We start from the raw sequence: 20,754 nt of genomic DNA on the forward strand, positions 1-20,754 counted from the left end.
AGTGGGTTGCCATTTCCTTCTCCAGGGGATCTTCCCAACCCAGGGATTGAAGCTGAAATCTTCTGCGCTGTAGGCAGATTCTTTAACATTTGGGCCACCAGGGAAGCCCTACTTATTAATTTAATGCATTGAATTAGATAAGCAAGATAAGATAAATTGTAACACTCATCATGTTAAGTCCTCATTTGCAAACTCTTCCCAGTTAGGAGTTTGTTTTCTGAATGTCTGTCTTAGTACGGTACTTTGAGGATCCTTACTGAAGGCAACAGCTTAATACTGTATTTACCCGATCTGGATTTCTGTAGCCCAAGAGTAGATTTGCCGCTTTTATATCACCATGAACATATTCATTTTCATGTATATATTCCAGTACATCCAACTGTGAAAAGAAATATATACAGTTATATTGATGTCAATTTAGAACTCATGATCAACCTGAACATTTTGAATAGAAAATAACACTTTTTTTTTCATATTAACAATTACAAAGTGATGTATTTCCCAACTGTGCATTTATGTATTCTAAAATTATCACATGTTCTGGTCACGCATCCTGGGGAAAAGTTGCATAAAAGGATTCTTGAACACCAAATGTTTTAATGTTTTAAGGGCACCTGTGATAGAAAGGAAGCCAAGACTCAGCAATACCTGTGCGACACTCCCAACAGTCTGATGCCCAATCTTCTGTCCAAAGATGAGAAACATAGCAAAATTGGAGAACTGAAGTGAAATAATCATGACGCCCACTCAGCAACTCCTCACTCAAGCAATAATTATTAAGTAAGTTTTGAGGCCCCCAGAACAAAACACCATGTGCATTACCACAGAGAAAGCCATTCTCCCTCTGTAGAGCAACAGAAAACATCTATGTTTCCTCTCTGAAGCCCTTGAGACTTGCATGTTACCTACACCTAGTGCTCAAAAAACATCTGCTGGCTGGCTAGAGCATGAGTGGGAGAATTAATGAATTCTATTTGCCACATCCCAACCTGGCAGGAGTAGTCGCATTCTATCTAAAATGGAAAAAATAAAATGAAGCTTAGGCAAACCAAACACCAACAAGATAAGACAAATATGTGGTACAAACAAAATGTGTGCATGGGTGCTAGTAAGATTTCATTGCTTCTTATTTGGCAAAGTATATATTGATATTATTCACTGCCACATTAATGACTGCCACCATCCCAAACTCATAATAAAAACTTTATAGCACCCCCTTATCACATGTATGATTGTCATAAAAATAACTGACAAAGAGAGGTTATTCTTATAGCAATGCAAGCTTGTCCTGGTATGTAAAACAAAGCTGGGGGCGGCGGGGGAGGAAATCAGTAGAACCAAAGCCTAATTGAGTTTGTAGTGCCAAACACAGCACATTCTGTCACTTACAGAGCCCACTGTTATCAATTTCACCAAAATAGCATCTACTCTCAATAACTGACATTTCTAGGGCAATAATCCTTCATTCTCTGATAATTCCACAAAGGGCAACAATTTGTATGTTGTAACAAGTAAATAATCTGAAAATGGAGCATGGGAAATAAGTCATTCTTTCTTACCATTCGGATACCTAGCTGCAAGACAGTTGACTTTTTAAAAGTACCATTCTGGTCTGAGATCTTCTGCAAATCTATTCCCAGTCTTTCCATTACCATAAATCTGTAACTATAAGAAGGAGAAGTCAAAAGGAGATGTTAAAACGGCAATGCAGAAACTGTCCATTTATGAATTTGAAACAACAGAAAAATGCCCCCAACCTAACAGTGAAGAATGATCCAATCTGAACTAACTGAGAATGAATGTATATTAATAATCTTGGCCTTTTGCAGTTTTTACTTTGCGGATAGTTTCTGAGTAGAAGAGCAAGCTGTGCGGAGCCACTTACATGGTCTTAGATCATGAAAAGAGGAGTCTTTCTAAATTAGTCTTGAACTTAATTTATTTTGATTCTACTACCTTCTTGATGTATGGCCTTGAGCAAATTATTTTCCCATACAGAATATTTTCTTTACATTTGTTTCTTGACCTTATAAAATCATATTTACTTTCTCTATACATTTATAAACTTGTATTTTTATAAATGCACTTCTTCCTTTTCTTTTCTGTTTGAGACCTCCTCCTCTTCACTTCCCTTCACTTACATACTCACATCAGCCCCAGTTCTCTATCTATGTAGCCACACACAAAGGCATATAGAAAATTTTACATCTGTTTTATAAAAATGTGATCTTCTTAAAAGAACTTTTTTGCCTCACACTTTTTTCAATAATACCTCATTGAAATCCTTCAAAATCAACTAGTAGTGCTCTAACTGATTTCTTTAATGGGTTACATAGTATTATATGGTATAGATGTACCACTAAGAAATGGGAAATGATGGGATATAACTTCTAAAATAAGATTATATAAGGACTGTGACCTTCTTCGTGGATGCATACTCTTGTGTGTGCTCTTTGTCCTCTCTTTCAATTACTGGAAGCTGGCTACTATGTCTTTTTGACACTCAAGCAGCCAACAGAGAGACCTACATAGTGAGGAAGTGAGGCCTGCCAACAATCATGAGTGAATTTAGAATCAGATCTTCTTAGGCCTGCCAATAGCCACATGAGTGAGCTTCCTCAGTCAAGATGACTATAGCCAGAAGACATCTGACTACATCCTCATGAGAAGTCCTGAGCCAGAACTATCTAGGAAAGCCATTTTTACATAGATAACTGACCCACAGAAACTAAGATAATATTAGTTTGTCATTATAAGCTACTACATTTGAGGTAACTAGCTATATAGCTACAAATAACTAACAGACCACATAAGAAATAGTTACAGGACAATATCTGATAATAGTAATTCCATTTTACCTTTTTCCCTTGAATTCAGTAATGCCAGATCCATAAAACAGAGGAATTCCCAAATAATCAAGCTTTTTGAGTTCTATCCATTTTTTGACTGTAAAGACAAATTTAACAGGAAAATACATATATATTTTTAGAAAGGTATTTCTTACATTTGTGTAGATGCTTAAACTTATTTAGCTAACAAACAGAAGTTAGACCTTCCTAAAAATATTTTTTTAATCAAATATATCTAGCTAATAGTTTCAAATTTTATTTATTGCAATAATTAACAGATAATATTAAATACATAATACAGATTTCTAATATTTAAAAAGTCATAATCACTATACTCAATACTCTAATAATCTATATGGAAAAAGAATCTAAAGAAAGTACAGAAGAAACTAATACAATATTGTGTAGTAACTATATTCCAAAAAAATAATAAATAACTAAATAGAATATGCAACAAAAACAAAAATAGTCATAGTCATAAAATTCACTGATATCATTGATTGCTTCTCACCCTATTAGCTAAGATCAAGTGTAGCATGGGGGCTTCTCAGGTGGGACAGTGGTAAAGAATCTGTCTGCAATGCAGCAGACACAAGAGACACAGATTCGATCCCTGAGTCAGGAAGATCCCCTGGAGCAGAAAATGGCAACCCACTACAGTATTCATGCCTGAAAAATTCCATGGACAAAGGAGCTTGGTGGGCTAGTCCATGGGGTTCTCAGTCGGAGACGACTGAGCAACTGAGGACACACTATTTATCCAAATGTTTCTATCCATTAACAAAATTCATTCCCTTATAGGCTTGTTAAATTTTTAAATTAAAAAAAAATATGATAACTACCAAAGGAGCAGTAGAAAAACAGCTTTTTCTTTCTTATTACTAAAAACCTAAAACCAGAGTAGCAAAAAAAAAAAAAAAATGGGGCTTCACTGGTCACTCGGTGGGAAAGAATCCACTTGCCAATGCAGCAGACACAGGTTCAATCCCTGGTCCAGGAAGATTGCACATTATCGCAGAGCAACTGAGCCCCTGCCTCACAACTACTGAGCCCATGCACCCCAGAGCTTATGTTCAGCAACAAGAGAAACCACCATAATATGCACAGCAAATAGAGATAGCCCCCACTCACTACAACTAGAGAAAAGCCCAAGCAGCAACAAAGACCTGGCAGAGCCAAAGTAAGATGTTTTTTGAAAATAGAAATTGGTCAGGAGAATCATCTTACTCTGAAACTATATTGTACAGAAACTATTTTGATTAAATTTTGTTTAAAAAAAAAAACAAATTCACTTAAATAATCAGGCAGCTTATTTAATTTTTCACTTTTCTACCAAATATGCTTAATGTTTAAGACAGCCCTACTGATAAACAATGAAGTTTAATGGATTCTATTTGTCACTCTGACATAGTTTAAGCAGTTAGTAAAGACTACAGTCTTGATGTTCAGAAGGTTTTATTAAAGAAAACAAAGTTAATTATTGAGGTGAGACTCATAATTCTTTTTCCTAAACATAATGTAAATGACCTTGATTATATAGGCATTACTCATATCAATTTCCTTCAAGCTTTACAAATCCATCTGTATCATATCGTTTTTACAAAACACTTCTATTCTTCTTAGCCTTGCTCATATTTATTTCACAGTCTAATCCTCTAACTGGTAGTTCTTATATCTGATATTCAGCTCCAATTAATTTCCCAACATACAAATTTTCAACATTTTTAACTTATTTTCTAAATCATCTTAATGTTTATTATCATTTTCATATGGTTTGACCTAATCTATTGTATGGTCATTCCTTTAATTTATAATCTACTGCCCATTTTAATGTCTTTTCTTTATATCCTTTCTCTCCAAATGGTTTTTTGCAAAAGAAATAATTTCATCCTATCTTTTACACCTGAAGAACTCTCGGTGGCTTCGATCAACAATCCAACATTTTATGTAAGGTAACAAATAACTTCGATTTGAAATATATAACCCATTATGTACATAATATCACTATTTATATACCTCTGTCATTTTTACATAACAATTAACTGATCATTTTACAATAAAAATTTCCAATTGAAAAAGATTTTCCATAAGGCCAGAAAAAGACAAAAATATTGACTCCCCCTTAGCAAACATACATATGGAAGTAGCTTACTTTACTTATTTTACTTACTACAGTCTTTTTTTGCTGCTCTTTGATAAAATTTAAGTTCTGAAAATAATGGACCATTTTCTTGATATTCCTATAAAAGAAAAGAACAATTGATTTTATTAGAAAAAAAATTTTAAAGATGGAATTGGTATTTCAAATGTGAAAATACGAGTATATATATATATAATAAATAATAGTACCTGAATCACAAAAATCTCAAGATTTTCTCACTAAATAAAGAATCTAATTTTTAACATTTTGTAATGCTATCACTATACAGTCTTACACATGAAAGCAGTCTTCTTATGGAAAGAACTTACTAAAAACACAAAATTGTACACATACACAGACACTCATGTGTACTAACATGCAAAACAGGGTGGATACACTGCAAACTACCTTGGTGGTTCATTCATACATGATACTTTTACTGAGTTTCTCCTATATTTCATTAATTATACTAGGCACAGGGGATGCAATCACAAATAAAACCTCATTCCTGCCATTATGGACTTCACCATCTAGAACAGAGAGGAAAAGAGGAGAAGATAGATATCTAGATAAGATACAAGGATGATAAATGTCAATGAAGAAGAACAAAATTCCCTAGTCTTTAAATTTTTATAATGTAAATATATATAATAATGTTTGTTGTGTTGATCATAAAATCATGAAGACTAAGATGAAAAACATTTTTACAAAAATGAAATAAAGCAGAAAATAAAAAAGTCAAATGTATGTGAAACATAAATTTAAGAGCAATACTTACCACTTTTATTACATGTCTTGCATCTTTATCTGGTTTATTTGTCGGGAAAGCTGCAAAACAAAGACAGTGAGGGAAAAAAAATGGTTGTTTCCAATTCCTGATTGTTTACTACGTCCCAGACACGTGCTAAGAACCTCTTATGGTACCACCTCTGTTTTATACGAGATCCTTCTTAAGGTTTAACAAGTTGAATAATCTGCTCACTAAGTAGCAGACTGGGGACTGAAATTCAAATCTGACACCATAGCCTACACTCTTTACCATAAACCATATTCAAATATGCAAACATGGAAACCAGTAGATTATATTGATCATATAGATCCAAATGCAGGGGAAACTATTTTCTAGACATATAGCATTAAACCCCAAAATGATATACAGTATAATCTATTCACTCCATTTTGCTAAATTAAAATCTATGATAAGTCAAAGTGAACACTGATTCATTTTAAGTAGAAACTTCAAAACAGCTTTTACTTGGCAAAATTCTAAAGTAAATCAAGTTTGAAAGAGAATAAAGTAAAAAAAAGTTGATTGCAACTATGAAATTAAAAGACGCTTACTCCTTGGAAGGAAAGTTATGCCCAACCTAGATAGCATATTCAAAAGCAGAGACATTACTTTGCCAACAAAGGTCCGTCTAGTCAAGGCTATGGTTTTTCCAGTAGTCATGTATGGATGTGAGAGTTAGACTGTGAAGAAAGCTGAGTGCCGAAGAATTGATGTTTTTGTTTTTTTTTTTTCTTTAGATATGTTACTGAACTGTGGTGTTGGAGAAGACTCTTGAGAGTCCCTTGGACTGCAAGGAAATCCAACCAGTCCATTCTAAAGGAGATCAAGTCCTGGGTGTTCTTTGGAGGGACTGATGCTAAAGTTGAAACTTCAATACTTTGGCCACCTCATGTGAAGAGTTGACTCACTGGAAAAGACCTTGATGCTGGGAGGGATTGAGGGCAGGAGGAGAAGGGGACAACAGAGGATGAGATGGCTGGATGGCATCACCAACTCAATGGACGTGAGTTTGAGTGAACTCCGGGAGATGGTGATGGACAGGGAGGCCTGGCGTGCTGCATTCATGGGGTCGCAAAGAGTCAGACACGACTGCGCGAGTGAACTGAACTGAATGGTCTTTGCCTCCTGAGGTAGAAGCTGGTAGAAACTCCCTGCTTCTATTCTGAAAGCAAGTTGCCAGAACAGCAGAACATAAGAAACATTAAAGCACAAAAGGAAACCGAGAGTCTTAATTCGATATGTAACTTATTACATTGTAAGTGGGGGAAAAAATATCCAACTAGTCCAACGTCTTACTCTTTGCTGATTTCAATCCGTATACCTTTACCGCTTTATAATCTGAATCTGCTCTTCATATGATTTCACATGAACATAATCATGTGTTGACGTAACACTTGAATCATCCCCACACTTGTCATTTGATAGCTATACAATATTCTCTATAAACTTCCAAGTCAGATTATATTGGAGGGCCTAAATTCAAAATCAATTGACCAGAAGGCTCATGGAGATGGACAGTGAACAAATAAATTGTCCTAGTGATCAAGGAGGTCTCATTACAATAATCAGTTAATTAATTAAACAATTCTACTGTTAACCAAAACACATTCTAGGCAGTGAAGTTAAATAATGACAGAAAACAGACAAAGTATCTGCTTTCATAGTCTAATGGAGAAATCAGACATTCATCAAATACTCATAGAAAAGTATAAAACCAATTAACATAAATGGTACAGGGAGAGGAAGATGGCACAATGAGGTAGATGGTGTAATTTAACTTATATAAAAGGGAACACTTGTACAAGCATAGTTGGAGAGATAGTAAAGGGCTAGATGAAAATCTAGCTAAGAATTTCTGTCCATAAAAAGTTTTAAAAGCTTGAGGTGTCATTTAGAACAAAAGTGAAGCGAAGTTGCTCAGTCGTGTCCGACTCTTTGCAACCCCGTGCACTGTAGTCTACCAGGCTCCTCATCCATGAGATTCTCCAGGCAAGAATACTGGAGTGGGTTGCCATTTCCTTCTCCAGGGGATCTTCCCGACTTAGGGATTGAACCCGGGTCTCCCACATTGCAGGCAGATGCTTTAACCTCTGAGTCACCAGGGAAGCCCAGGAAACACATAATTAGATTTGCATCCTGAACAGATCAATACTCTATAGTGTGGAGAGCAGACTGAAGGGGAACCAGAGTAGATACACAGAGATCAGTAAGGATTTAATTTTGATAGATTAGAAAAGGGAGGTCTGTAGATTAGATTCAAGTATCAATGGCAGATAAAGAAAAGTAAGCAGATTCCAGAGATTTCACAAGGTGAAACTGATAGGATTTGATCATGGAGGGAAAGGTACACAGTTTGGTAGGTTACAGCTGACAGAGCTATTGGAAGTTGAGAAGAATGATCAAGCATGGACAGTGATAGTAGTCACCTAACAACAAAGAATCAAAGATAAATAAAGCAAAAATCAGAATAAATACAAGGGAAAATTCTTAAAAATATAATCATAGTGAGACATATTAATGTTTCTCTGAGAAAATTTTATCAAGTGCTGAAACTATAAGAATAGGAGCATGTTGAATGATGTCATTAATAATTTAAATATAGATTTCTATTTATATTAATTTATATTAATCTTTTATCTATCCTCTGTGAATTGTAACTTGTATCATTAAAAATATTCATCTTTGTTTCATTTAAAAATAAATAAAATTTAATTTAAAAAAAGTAGTTTCACATCTTCATTTAAATTTCTGAAGGGGTGTCTGATGACCTGAAAAGGCATGCATTGTACACATACATGGTATTTGCCTTCCTAGCATCTCTTTTCTATCCACTGGAAACTTTCTCTGATTTTTCCTTTGAGGAACCCAACCTCAAACTATCTATGTAGACCTAGAAGGGCTGCGATCATAGTGTATCCTCCCTCACATTCCAGAGTTGGGCACATGACCAAGCCTGGCGATCTGCAATGTACAAGCCCACTGGCCACCATAACTAGTTCAGAAAGAGCAAAGTGCTCAACTAGGTAGAAAAGTCTTCCCTAGCAGTTGATGTAACTAAGCAACACAAGACAGATGATAAACTTTTAGGATACCAAAATCTTAGAAATATCAGTGATCACTTTTCTCTGGTAAATGCAAAATAAAGCCTGAAAATAAAATCCAGAACTGAGAAAAGTAGGGTTAAGGCAGGGAGAGAGAAAAGAGCCCTAGTGACACTGCATAAGCCCTGGAGTACTCATATCTAAAGCCAAAAATGTCCTGTACTTCTCACTTACAGTTAATAAATCTCCCTTTTGATTAAATTCATTTGAGATTCTGAAACTGGCAACCAAAGATTTACACAGACTGCAACAATTGAGTGTTCCATATGTAAGATTATTTTAAAGGTACTGTGTCATAGTTTAATGGGCAGTGTCAGGCATTACATATAAAGCGGATCTTCAGTTCAGTTCAGTCACTCAGTCGTATCCGACTCTTTGCGATCCCATGAATCGCAGCATGCCAGGCCTCCCTGTCCATCACCAACTCCCGGAGGTCACTCAAACTTTCATCCATAAAGTAGATCTTACATAAACAAAAATAACAATTCATGAGGAAGATAATTATGAACTTTCAAGCATCTAATAGAGACTTAGGGTTTCCCAGGTGGCGCTAATGGTAAAAAAGCTGCTTGCCAATGCAGGAGACATAAGAGACACGAGTTCAATCCCTGGGTCAGAAAGATTCCCTGGAGGCAGGCATGGCCACTCTCTCCAGTATTCTTGCCTGGAGAATTCCATGGACAGAGGAGCCTGGTGGGCCACAGTACATAGGGCTACAAAGTATCGAACACGACTGAAGCTACTTAGCAGCACACACAGTGGAGACTTAATATACATATATAAAATTATGATGTATATTATAATCAATAACATCTTTGATTTTTTAAAAATGTCAATAATAATAATAAATTTGAGTAGATTAAGCTCACCAGCTAAAGAAAGAAACTTTAAGGTTGTCAAAAAATAAATAAATGTATACTATTTATAAGACAACTAAAACTTAGTGATGCAGAGAAACAAAATAAAAAGATAAGAAACTAATTAGCTGAAATTAGCTGAAAGAAAGCTGGAAAAATCATGGAAGATTTTAATACAATTTCATAATATATAGGCAACCAACAAGAATAAATTGAAACAATACAATTAACAGTTTTTATCTAAAGGCCACGTTAAAAAAAAAAGAATATATTTTCTTTTCAACCTGACATAAAACATTTTTTAACTGCCCATACTTTTACCAAGAAAGTAGGCTTCATCACCAATCAAAAGACAGGGTGATTGAATGGATAAAAAAATAAAAAGGACCCAACTATATGAAATCTACAAGAGATTTGTTTCTGATTCAAAGACACACAAGACTGAAAGTGAAGGGGTAGGAAAAGATGTTCTATGTAAATGGAAACCAAAGAAAGCAAAGGAAACGACACTTATGTCAAACAAAATATATTTTAAACGAAAAACTATAACAAGAAACAAATAAGATCATTATATAATGATAAAGGTATCACTTCATCAAGAGGATATCACAATTGTAAATATCTATGTACCCAAGATAGGTGAACCTAAATATGTAAAGCAAATATTAACAGATCTAAAAGGGGGAATAGCAATAAAATAGTATAGGGCTTTAATACCCTACTTTCAACAATGGATAGATCACCCAGATAGGAAATCAATGGGGAAATAATGGATGTAAACTAAACATTATATAAGAGAAATCTAATAGACATACACAGAAGAGTCCAACAACAGCAGCAGAATACATTCTTCTTAAGTACACAGGAAAGGTATTTTTAGGCTAGATCATGTTAGGTGATGGAGCAAGTTGTAACAAACTTAAGAAAAATGAAATCATATAAAGTATTATCAAGTGCCTTTTTGGACCACAATGATACAAAACTAGATATCAATTACAAGAGAAAACTAGCAAATTCACAAATATATGGAAACTGGAACAATATACTCTTGAACAATCACTGGCTCAAAGAAGAACTTTTCAAAAATCAAGAAATAACCTGAGACAAATGAAAATGGAAACAAAACATATCGGTACTTGTGGGTTACAGTTCTAAGAAGGAATTTTGTAACAATAAAGTTTTATACTATGAAAAATGAAAAACCCAATATATATTCTAACTTTACATATCAAAGAACTAGAAAAAGGAAGCTCAACATTAGTAGAAAAAGGAAATAAAGACCAGAATGGAAATAAATGAAACAGAACTAGAAAGACAATGGAAAAGATCAATTCAGACAAAGACTACATGAAAATTACAGACCAGTATCTCTAATGAACATACATGCAAAAATACTCGACAAATCATTAGCAAATTGAATACAACAGTACATTAAAGAATCATATACCATGATCAACTGGGATTTATTTTGGGGATCCAAGGATGGTTCAATATGCAAATCAATTAACATGATAAGCTACATTAACAAAATGAAGGATAGAAACCTTAAGATCATTTTAATAGATGCAGAAAAAAAACTTGACAAATTCAAAATCCTTTCAGGATCAAAAATTCTCAAAAACTGAGTAATGAAAGAACATACCCAAACCTAACAAAGGCAAATTATGAGAAACCCACATCCAACATCATACCCAAGTAAAAAGCTGAAAGCTTTTCTGTTAAGATCAGGAACAAGACAAGGAACTCTTGCAACTTTTATTCAACATAGTACTGAAAGTCCTAGCCAGTGAAGTCAGGCAATAAAAAGAAATAAAAGACATCCAAATTGGGAAGAAAGAAAGTAAAATTATCTGTTTGTAGATGACACCTATGGAGAAAATCCTTATGGCTCCAGCATACAAACAACAGTGTCAAAAAGAATCCATTACTTATGAATATATTTAACCAATATATGAAAACTGTGTACACAGAGGACTTTAAAACATTGACGAAAGAAAACACAATGAATGGAACAATATTATGTGCTCATGGATCAAAAGAATTAATAGTGTTAAAATATGCAAACTAGTCAAACAATATACAGAATCAATGTAATCTCTATCAAAATTCTAGTGGTATTTTTCATAGAAATTGTTTTAAAATCTACATGGAACCACAAAACATCCTGAATAGCCAAAGTATACACAGCAAGGAAAACAAAGCTGGAAGCATCACATCCCCTGATTTCAAACCAGATTACAAAGCTGTAATAATCAAAACAGGATGGTACTGGTATAAAAGCAGACATGAATCAATGGTATAGAACAGACAGCCCAGAAATAAACCTATAAATTCATGGTCAATTAATTGACAATGAAGTCAGGAATACACAATGGGGAAAGGACAGGCTCTTCAGTAAATGGTGCTAGGAACACTAGACAGCCACATGCAAAACAATTAAACTGGACCCCTATGTTATCTTGTATACAAAAATCAACTTAGAACGGATTTAAAGACTTGTGAGTAAGACCTAAAATCATAAAAGATCTAGAAGAAAACATAGGGGGTAGGTTCCTTCATATTTGTCTTGGTAATGACTCTTTTGGATCTAACACCAAAAACAAAGGCAATAAAAGCAAAAATATTTACACAGGTGGGACTAACTAAAAAACTAAAAACTTCTGCATAGCAAAGGAAACCATCAACAAAATTAGAACGCATCCTATGGAATAATAAAAGATTTGCAAATCACATATCCAATATCAAAACATACAAAAATGATACAACTCAATAGCAAAAAAAGATAAATAACCCAGTTTTTAAATGGATAAAGGCTATTTTTAATAGATTTTTTCCAAAGAAAACATTCAAATGGCAATAGGTGCATGAAATAGTGCTCAACATAACTGATTACCAGGGAAATGCAAATTAAACCATGAGATATTACCTCATACCTGTTAGCATGGCTATTACCAAAAAGACAAGTAGTTTAACAAACACTGGTAAGGATGTAGAGAAAACGAAACCCTTTGAAGGAATATAAACTTGTATAACCACTATGGAAAACAGTGCGGAGGTTCTTCAGAAAATTAAAAATAGAACTATCATGTGATCTAGCAATTCCACTTCTGAATATATTCAAAGGAAACAAAAGCTGGTTTGAAACAGTTATATAATGTATGATTTCAACTATATGCCATTCTGAAACAGACGGCAGAGGGATAAATAAGCAGAACACAGGAGAAACTTCAGGCAGAGAAACTACTCTGCATGATATTATAATGGTCAATACATGACATCATGTATTTGTCAAAATCCATAAAACTGTACTATGTAAGTGAACACTAATGTAAATGATGGACTTTAGTTAATAAATTGTAACAAAACCACCACACTAATTCAAGACATCAATGCCAAAATTACACAAAACTGGGGACTATCTGATAAAGACTTCAAAGAAACTTTAATAAAAATGTTCCAGAAAGTAACAGCAAACACTTTTGGAATAAATGGAAAAGTCAGATTAGTGTAGCAAAGACATAGAATATACAAAGAAAAAATTAAATAACACTTTTAGAACTGAAAAATACAATGACCAAAACAAAAATTTTTCAACTCATGATTGGGTTCAATATGATCACAGAGATGACATGTAAGTCACTGAACTTGATAATGGATCAATAAAAATATATCAACCTGAAAAACAGCAAAATAGAACATGAAAAAATTGAAGAGAATCTCAGGCAATAAAAGAACATTTAACAAATCTTCATGATACTTCAGTTCCTGAAGAAGAAAAGTAAAGAGTGTGGTGCAGAAAAATATTTGATAAATAACGGCTGAAATGTCCCAAATTTTATAGATACCTAAACCTACAGTTCAGTGAATTCTCCACTGGAATAAACCCAAATAAATCGATGCCCAGACACATACACACAAACTGCTGAAAACTAAAAGAAAAAGCTTGAAAGGAGCTAGAGTAAAACAGTTAGTTACAGGGTAAAATGACTCATATTACTGTGGATTTCTCATCATAAACCCTGAAGACCAGAGGAAAGAGTCACAAACTATTTGAAGTGCTGAAAGTAACAGTCAATCCAATATCCAGCAAAAATATCTTTCTGGAATTAAATAAAGACATTCTCAAGTGAGGAATACTAAGAGTAGCCATAGCCAGCAGATCTGCTATATAAGAATTGCTAAACAAAGATATTCAAAAAAGAAAAGAAAATCATACAAGGAAATGTGGACTACCAGGAATAAAAGAGAAAAAATAGTAAATATTGGGAAAATGCAATGGATTATTCCTTTCTTCAGTTAAAATATATTTCATAGTTGAAGCAAAAATTATAATATGGTCTAGAGGAATTTAAATTAGTCTAGATGTAATATATAAGACAACTACAACATATCAAAATGTGTGTGGTTCTGCCAAAGAAGGACTTAGAAACAAATTTAACACTGAATACTTTTACTACAAAAGAAAGATTCAAATAAGTAAGTTTCCATCTGACGGAACCAAGGAAAGAGCAAACCAAACCCAAAGCAAATGGAAGAAAGGAGATAAAAACAGAAATCAGTGAAACTGAAAACCAAAAAATACAGTAAAGCCACAAAACCAAGAGCTGTGTCTTTGAAGTGACCAATAAAAAGATATCAAGACTAACAAAAGAGAAAACAAAGAGAGAAAAGTGATCTTATACCAGGAATGAAAACGGAATGTCACTAAAGAAACTAGTATTAAAAGTATAATAAGTATTATGAACAACTCTATAGACAGAAATTTGACAACTTAGATGAAATGAAACAACTGCTTAAAAATCACAAACTACTGAAAGTTACCTGAAATGAAACAAATAACCGAACAAGTCCCAGATGAAATCAAGCTCTAAAACAAACATTGTTCAGGAAAAAAGGTATCTCTAACCCCAGATGGCTTCACTGTGAAATTCTACATAACACGTGGAAAAGAAGTAACATCAATTCTGTATACTCTTTTCCAAAAAGCAAAAATGGAGGGAATAATTCACAACTCATTTTATGAAGCCAGCATTACCCATAAAACCAAAACCAGAAAGAGATAGAAGAGGGGGAATAAAAACATAAAGAAAGAAAGAAAAAGATAACTACTCAGACCAATAGCCTCTTCTCATGTTGATGCAAAATAAAAAATAAAATAAATAAGAAATTAATGTCACCTACCATATTAAGAATGTAAAAAACCCCAAATGATCACATCAATTGATGCAGAAAAAGTGTTTGACAAAATCTGATACCCATTCAAGATAAAAACTCTCGGACAGTAAAGGACAGCTTCCTCAACTTGAAAAAGAATATCTAGAAACAACATATAGGTAGTATTATTATGAATGATGAGAGGCTGAATGTTTTCTCCCTTAAACTGGGAACAGTCAAGGATGTCCTCTCTCACCATTCCTACTCAATAAAGTGCTGGAAGTGCTAGCTAGTGCAAAACATCAGGAAAGAAAAAGTACACAGACTGGAAAGGAAGAAATCAAGTGGTCCCTACTCCTAGATGATATGATTAACTATATAGAAAATTCCAAAGAATATGAAAAAAAACATTCTAGAACTAATAAGCAAGTTTACCAAGATGAGGTCAAAAAGAAAAATCAATTGTATTTTTATACACTAATAATGCACAATTGGAAAACAAAGTTACAAAAGCAGTATCATTTTCAATAGCATTAAACATTTCAAAAGAAAGAAAAACATATATACCTAACATTCCATGTACAGGATTGATATGCTAGAAGCCAAAACGGTGATGAAAGGAATCAAAGAACTACAGAAGTAGAGAAAGATACTATATTTGTGAATTGAGGACTCAACATGTCTTCAATGTCAACTCTCCAAAATTTTGTCTCTGACAAAAGAGAGGCAAAAATATTATTGAAAATAAATACACAATATACAACTCTGGCAGAAAATGTAAAAAAGGAAAACAATGGACTTCAAGGGGGAAGTGAACTTCAAATAAACACAATTTGAATACATAGAAACTGTGGAGACAGAATGCAGGTTATACGAGAATAACAAAGCTAGCAAGATGATATTGGTACATATTTTCACCACTGTGTCCAAGACTATAGCATATAAAACTTCTGATTTTTTAAAATTTACTAAATCACCACACACAAAATGAGTTCTCATACAATTGTTGAAAAAATCTTATTCTGGATAATGCTGTTAAATCCCTTCCAAATATAAATTCTTCTTAATTGCATATTAAAATTTCAGTTCAGTTCAGTTGCTCAGTTGTATCCGACTCTGTGACCCCATGAACTGCAGCATGCCAGGCCTCCCTGTCCATCACCAACTCCCGGAGTCCACCCAAATCCATGTCCATTGAGTCGGTGATGCCATCCAACCATCTCATCCTCTGTTGTCTCCTTCTCCTCCTGCCCTCAATCTTTCCCAGCATCAGGGTCTTTACAAATGAGTCAGTTCTTTGCATCAGATGCCCAAAATATTGGGGTTTCAGCTTCAGCATCAGTCCTACCAATGAACACCCATGACTGATCTCCTTTAGGATGGACTGGTTAGATCTCCTTGCAGTCCAAGGGACTTTCAAGAGTCTTCTCCAACACCACAGTTCAGAAGCATCAATTCTTCGGCACTCAGCTTTCTCTATAGTCCAACTCTAACATCCACACATGACCATTGGAAAAACCATAACCTTGACTAGAAAGACCTTTGTTGACAAAGTAATGTCTCTGCTTTTCAATATGCTATCTAGGTTGGTCATAATTTTCCTTCCAAGGAATAAGTGTCTTTTAATTTCATGGTTGTAATCACCATCTGCAGTGATTTTCAAGCCCAGAAAAATAAAGTCAGCCACTGTTTCCCCATCTATTTGCCATGAAGTGATGGGACTGGATACCATGATCTTAGTTTTCTGAATGTTGAGCTTAAGCCAACTTTTTCACTCTCCTCTTTCACTTTCATCAAGAAGCTCTCTAGTTCTTCTTCGCTTTCTGCCATAAGGGTCGTGTCACCTGCCTATCTGAGGTTATTGATATTTCTACCGGCAATCTTGATTCCAGCTTGTGCTTCTTCCAGCCCAGCATTTCTCATAATGTACTCTGCATATAAGTTAAATAAGCAGGATGACAATATACAGCCTTGACATACTCCTTTTCCTATATGGAACCAGTTTGTTGTTCCATGTCCAGTTCTAACTGTTGCTTCCTGACCTGCATACAGGTGTCTTAAGAGGCAGGTCAGGTGGTCTGGTATTCCCATCTCTTTCAGAATTTTCCACAGTTTATTATGATCCACATAGTCAAAGGCTTTGGCATAGTCAATAAAGCAGAAATAGATGTTTTTCTGGAACTCTCTTGCTTTTTTGGTGATTCAGCAGATGTTGGCAATTTGATCTCTGGTTCCTCTGCCTTTCCTAAAACCAGCTTGAACATCTAGAAGTTCACGGTTCACTTATTGCTGAAGCCTGGCTTGGAGAATTTTGAGCATTACTTTACTAGCGTGTGAGATGAGTGCAATTGTGCAGTAGTTGAGCATTCTTTGGCATTGCCTTTCTTTGGGAGCTTTACTATTCAACTTTGAAAGTGAAGTCGCTCAGTCATGTCCGACTCTTTGCGACCCCATGGACACCAGACTCCTCTGTCCATGGGATTTTCTAGGCAAGAGTACTGGAGTGGGTTGCCATTTCCTTCCCCATGGAATCTTCCCAACCCAGGGATCAAATTCAGGTCTCCCGCATTGTGGACAGACACTTTACCGTCAGAGCTTACTAATCATTATAGCATAATCAGTTATCTTCAAATTCTTGTAGTAATGAAATATTTCTTTTCAGCCTGATAAAAAGATTAGAACAAAGCAGAATTCTCAGGTTGAAACATGGGTGGAGGCACCAGAGCCCCTACTCCTTTTACCTGTTTATTTGGGTTCCATAGAGACCAGTATGAAGACCTAACAGGTGACTGATTAGTCATTTCCTGACTGTTTATGATACCTTTAGTTATATTTGTAACATATTCTTCTTGAATATCTGCTAGATTTTCTTTTTTTTTCTCTTTTCTCTAAGGAAAAAAGACACAACACTAGCAATCTGGCCATATCAAATTCTATCGTTTTATTTTCACTTGGTTTTATTAACCTTTTCCCATTATACAATGTCCTTGTCTAGTTCTCATAATGGTATTTTACTGTAGAACGTAAGATAATTTTTTAAAATGCTCATCTTACTCTTTGCTTACACATGCATGAAAAAACTTGATTTTTTAATATCTTAATATTTTATTGTTTTCAGGTATTTCTCTTTTGGCAAGTAGTTATGGGGTTTGGGTCAATGACATTCTTTAATAGATTTCAGACAGTTTTTTGTCCAGTGTGGTAACTGGCAATTGTGCTGCAGTCCATGAAGTCACAAAGAGTTGGACACAACTGAGCGACTGAATTGAACTGTACTGAACTGATTATAATACAATTATGATATGAGGACAAGATGGTTGGACAGCATCACCAACTCAATGGACTTGAGTTTAAGCAACCTCTGGAAGATGGGAAAGGACAGGGAAGCCTGGCATGCTGCAGTCCCTGGAGTCTGCAAAGAGTCGGACACGACTGAACAACAAACAACAAGTTATAATACAACACTCTGCAAATTTATATTATTGTTATTCTTTTTTGCTCCCCTTCACTAATTATTTACTGGTTGTGGTATATATTACACATTTTATTTTATCTTATAATAGACTATCTTTCAATCCATTTATTTTCACTCCACACTGATATAGTCTAATTCAGATGTTTTCATTAGTATTAACTAAATACATTTTGAACTTGCCTGACGAGTTGATATATAACAACTTTTCTGTTTAACTCTTAATCCTGTAAGTCCTAACCACAGTTCTTGACTCTATTTTAGAAATGCAAAATGTATTATAAAATTATGTCCATAACTCGTTTTCACTCAACTTTTTACTTTGTATCATCAATCTTTTCTCAATATTATAATTCATTTATCTCTTGGAAGTCTTATTCACTTACATACTTTCAAGTCTACTTTATCTTTGTGGTAATCTGTTATCAAATCATTTCAGATTTCCTAAATCCTCAATTGTTTCCTTCTCTCTTAAGAGGAATTTAGTTTGGCCAAATAGTATACTGGAATGATAGCCATATTTCTCTTAGCTATCTTTATACTCAGTCTATGAATTAAGGGCTGAAGTAGTTATTGAACTCCCTTCCTGAAATCATATATTTTACGTTTAAAAAGCTACTATGTAAGAGTTTTGGCCCCACTCTCACTTTTTGAAACACTTACTAACATTCATGATGAAATTAGGTTTCAAATAAGGGAAATCTTCCTTATATCATTCCACATGGCCTCTACTTTGCAAGTCTTTACATTTTCATATAATATTCTTATTCTCTAAAAACATACTAAATAAACAGATAATAGAACCATTATGATCCCTTTACATCATTTTTCTGTGGCTTAGATTTATTTTGCTTGCTTACTGATAGCAGAACTAACTCTTTGTTCAGCTGGGTCAATTCTTTCCTTAAAGCCTTTATCCACGTTTTAGTATCTCTCACCATCTTTCAGGATCTCACAGATTCTCAGGGTCAGAAGGAACTTAAAAGGTCATTCCCCAACCAAAAACCTCTTATTTTTAACATAGATTCCATAATGCATTCAATTTACATTAAACTAGTTAATTTCAGAACATCTGTACTTGCTCAAATGTTTTCTACTAGAATGAAAATTCTGGTCTCATGGAAGTCTTACAGCTTTTCTTCTTCCCCTTTTCATCACACAACTGTCTGTTAGATATGCAACTCTGTTTTGCTTTCATTTTTTTTCCTTGAACCTTTTATTTTTTTTCAGTTTTATTTATTTTACTTTACAATATTGTAAAGTAAAAAGTAAAATAATATTGTGGTGGGTTTTGCCATACATTGACATGAATCCCCCATGGGTGTACATGTGTTCCCCATCCTGAACGCCACCCCCACTCCCTCCCCATCCCATCCCTCTGGGTCATCCCAGCGCACCAGGCCCGAGCACCCTGTACTATGCGTCAAACCTGGACTGGCGATTCATTTCACATGTGATAATTTACATGTTTCAACGCCACTCTCCCATATCATCCCACCCTCACCCTCTCTCACAGAGTCCAAAGGACTGTTCTATACATCTGTGTCTCTTTTGCTGTCTCACATACAGGGTTATTGTTACCATCTTTCTAAATTCCATATATATGCGTTAGTATACTGTATTGGTTTTTTCTTTCTGGCTTACTTCACTCTGTATAATAGGCTCCAGTTTCATCCACCTCATTAGAACTGATTCAGATGTATTCTTTTTAATGGCTGAGTAATACTCCATTGTGTATATGTACCACAGCTTTCTTATCCATTCATCTGCTGATGTACATCTAGGTTGCTTCCATGTCCTGGCTACTCTATGGCTTTCTTTTCATTTGTCTGGAAGTGTATTGTGTGGGGATTGTTCAGTGGGTTTTACTACTTTTCCTTCTACCATCCTAACACTTTGTAAGACAGAAGGTTTATATAACTAATATTCCATCCTCAACTGTAATACAGTACTCACATTTGATACTGGAAATCTATGCCAGAAGTGTAACACATAACCTTTTAATAGAAACATGATGAAGTGTAATGAAGAGCATTTTTCTTCACATCCTCCAGAAATTGAAATTAATAACTATCACCAAAAGTGCTCAATAACATGCACTCTAATGTAATATTATACTTCGTTCATTCTTTTCCTTGCTATGTATATACTGGCAAGAAAAAAGTATCAAAGCATGAAACTAGCATTACAATATCTAATAAATATCACTTCTCCATTAAAAACAAAGATTTGCCTATACATGAAATGTTATAGTTTTTTCATAAAGTCGTCTATGGGTACATGGTAAATATTATTGTATAATAATATGTTGACTGAATAATTTTTTTAAACTATACTTATAAATATTTTGGTATACAAACAAATTCTATAAAGAAACATATTCTTTATCAA

General features: G+C 34.4%; 1 protein-coding gene across 5 annotated transcripts in view; it reads right to left on the reverse strand.

The window, feature by feature from the left end:
* Positions 1 to 20,754, reverse strand: part of VRK2 (VRK serine/threonine kinase 2) — a 99,627-nt gene that overhangs the window by 64,325 nt on the left and 14,548 nt on the right. For all 5 annotated transcript variants that reach the window (XM_068986482.1, XM_068986465.1, XM_068986475.1 and 2 more), the window contains exons 3-7: positions 5,768 to 5,817; positions 5,020 to 5,089; positions 2,859 to 2,946; positions 1,560 to 1,665; positions 287 to 379 (exon numbers count right to left, since the gene is read on the reverse strand). In XM_068986482.1, the coding sequence (XP_068842583.1) occupies positions 287 to 379; positions 1,560 to 1,665; positions 2,859 to 2,946; positions 5,020 to 5,089; positions 5,768 to 5,817 (407 nt within the window). The remainder of the gene's footprint in view (positions 1 to 286; positions 380 to 1,559; positions 1,666 to 2,858; positions 2,947 to 5,019; positions 5,090 to 5,767; positions 5,818 to 20,754) is intronic.

This window comes from Capricornis sumatraensis, chromosome 1 (genome assembly GCF_032405125.1).
Source record: "Capricornis sumatraensis isolate serow.1 chromosome 1, serow.2, whole genome shotgun sequence".
NCBI lineage: Eukaryota > Metazoa > Chordata > Mammalia > Artiodactyla > Bovidae > Capricornis > Capricornis sumatraensis.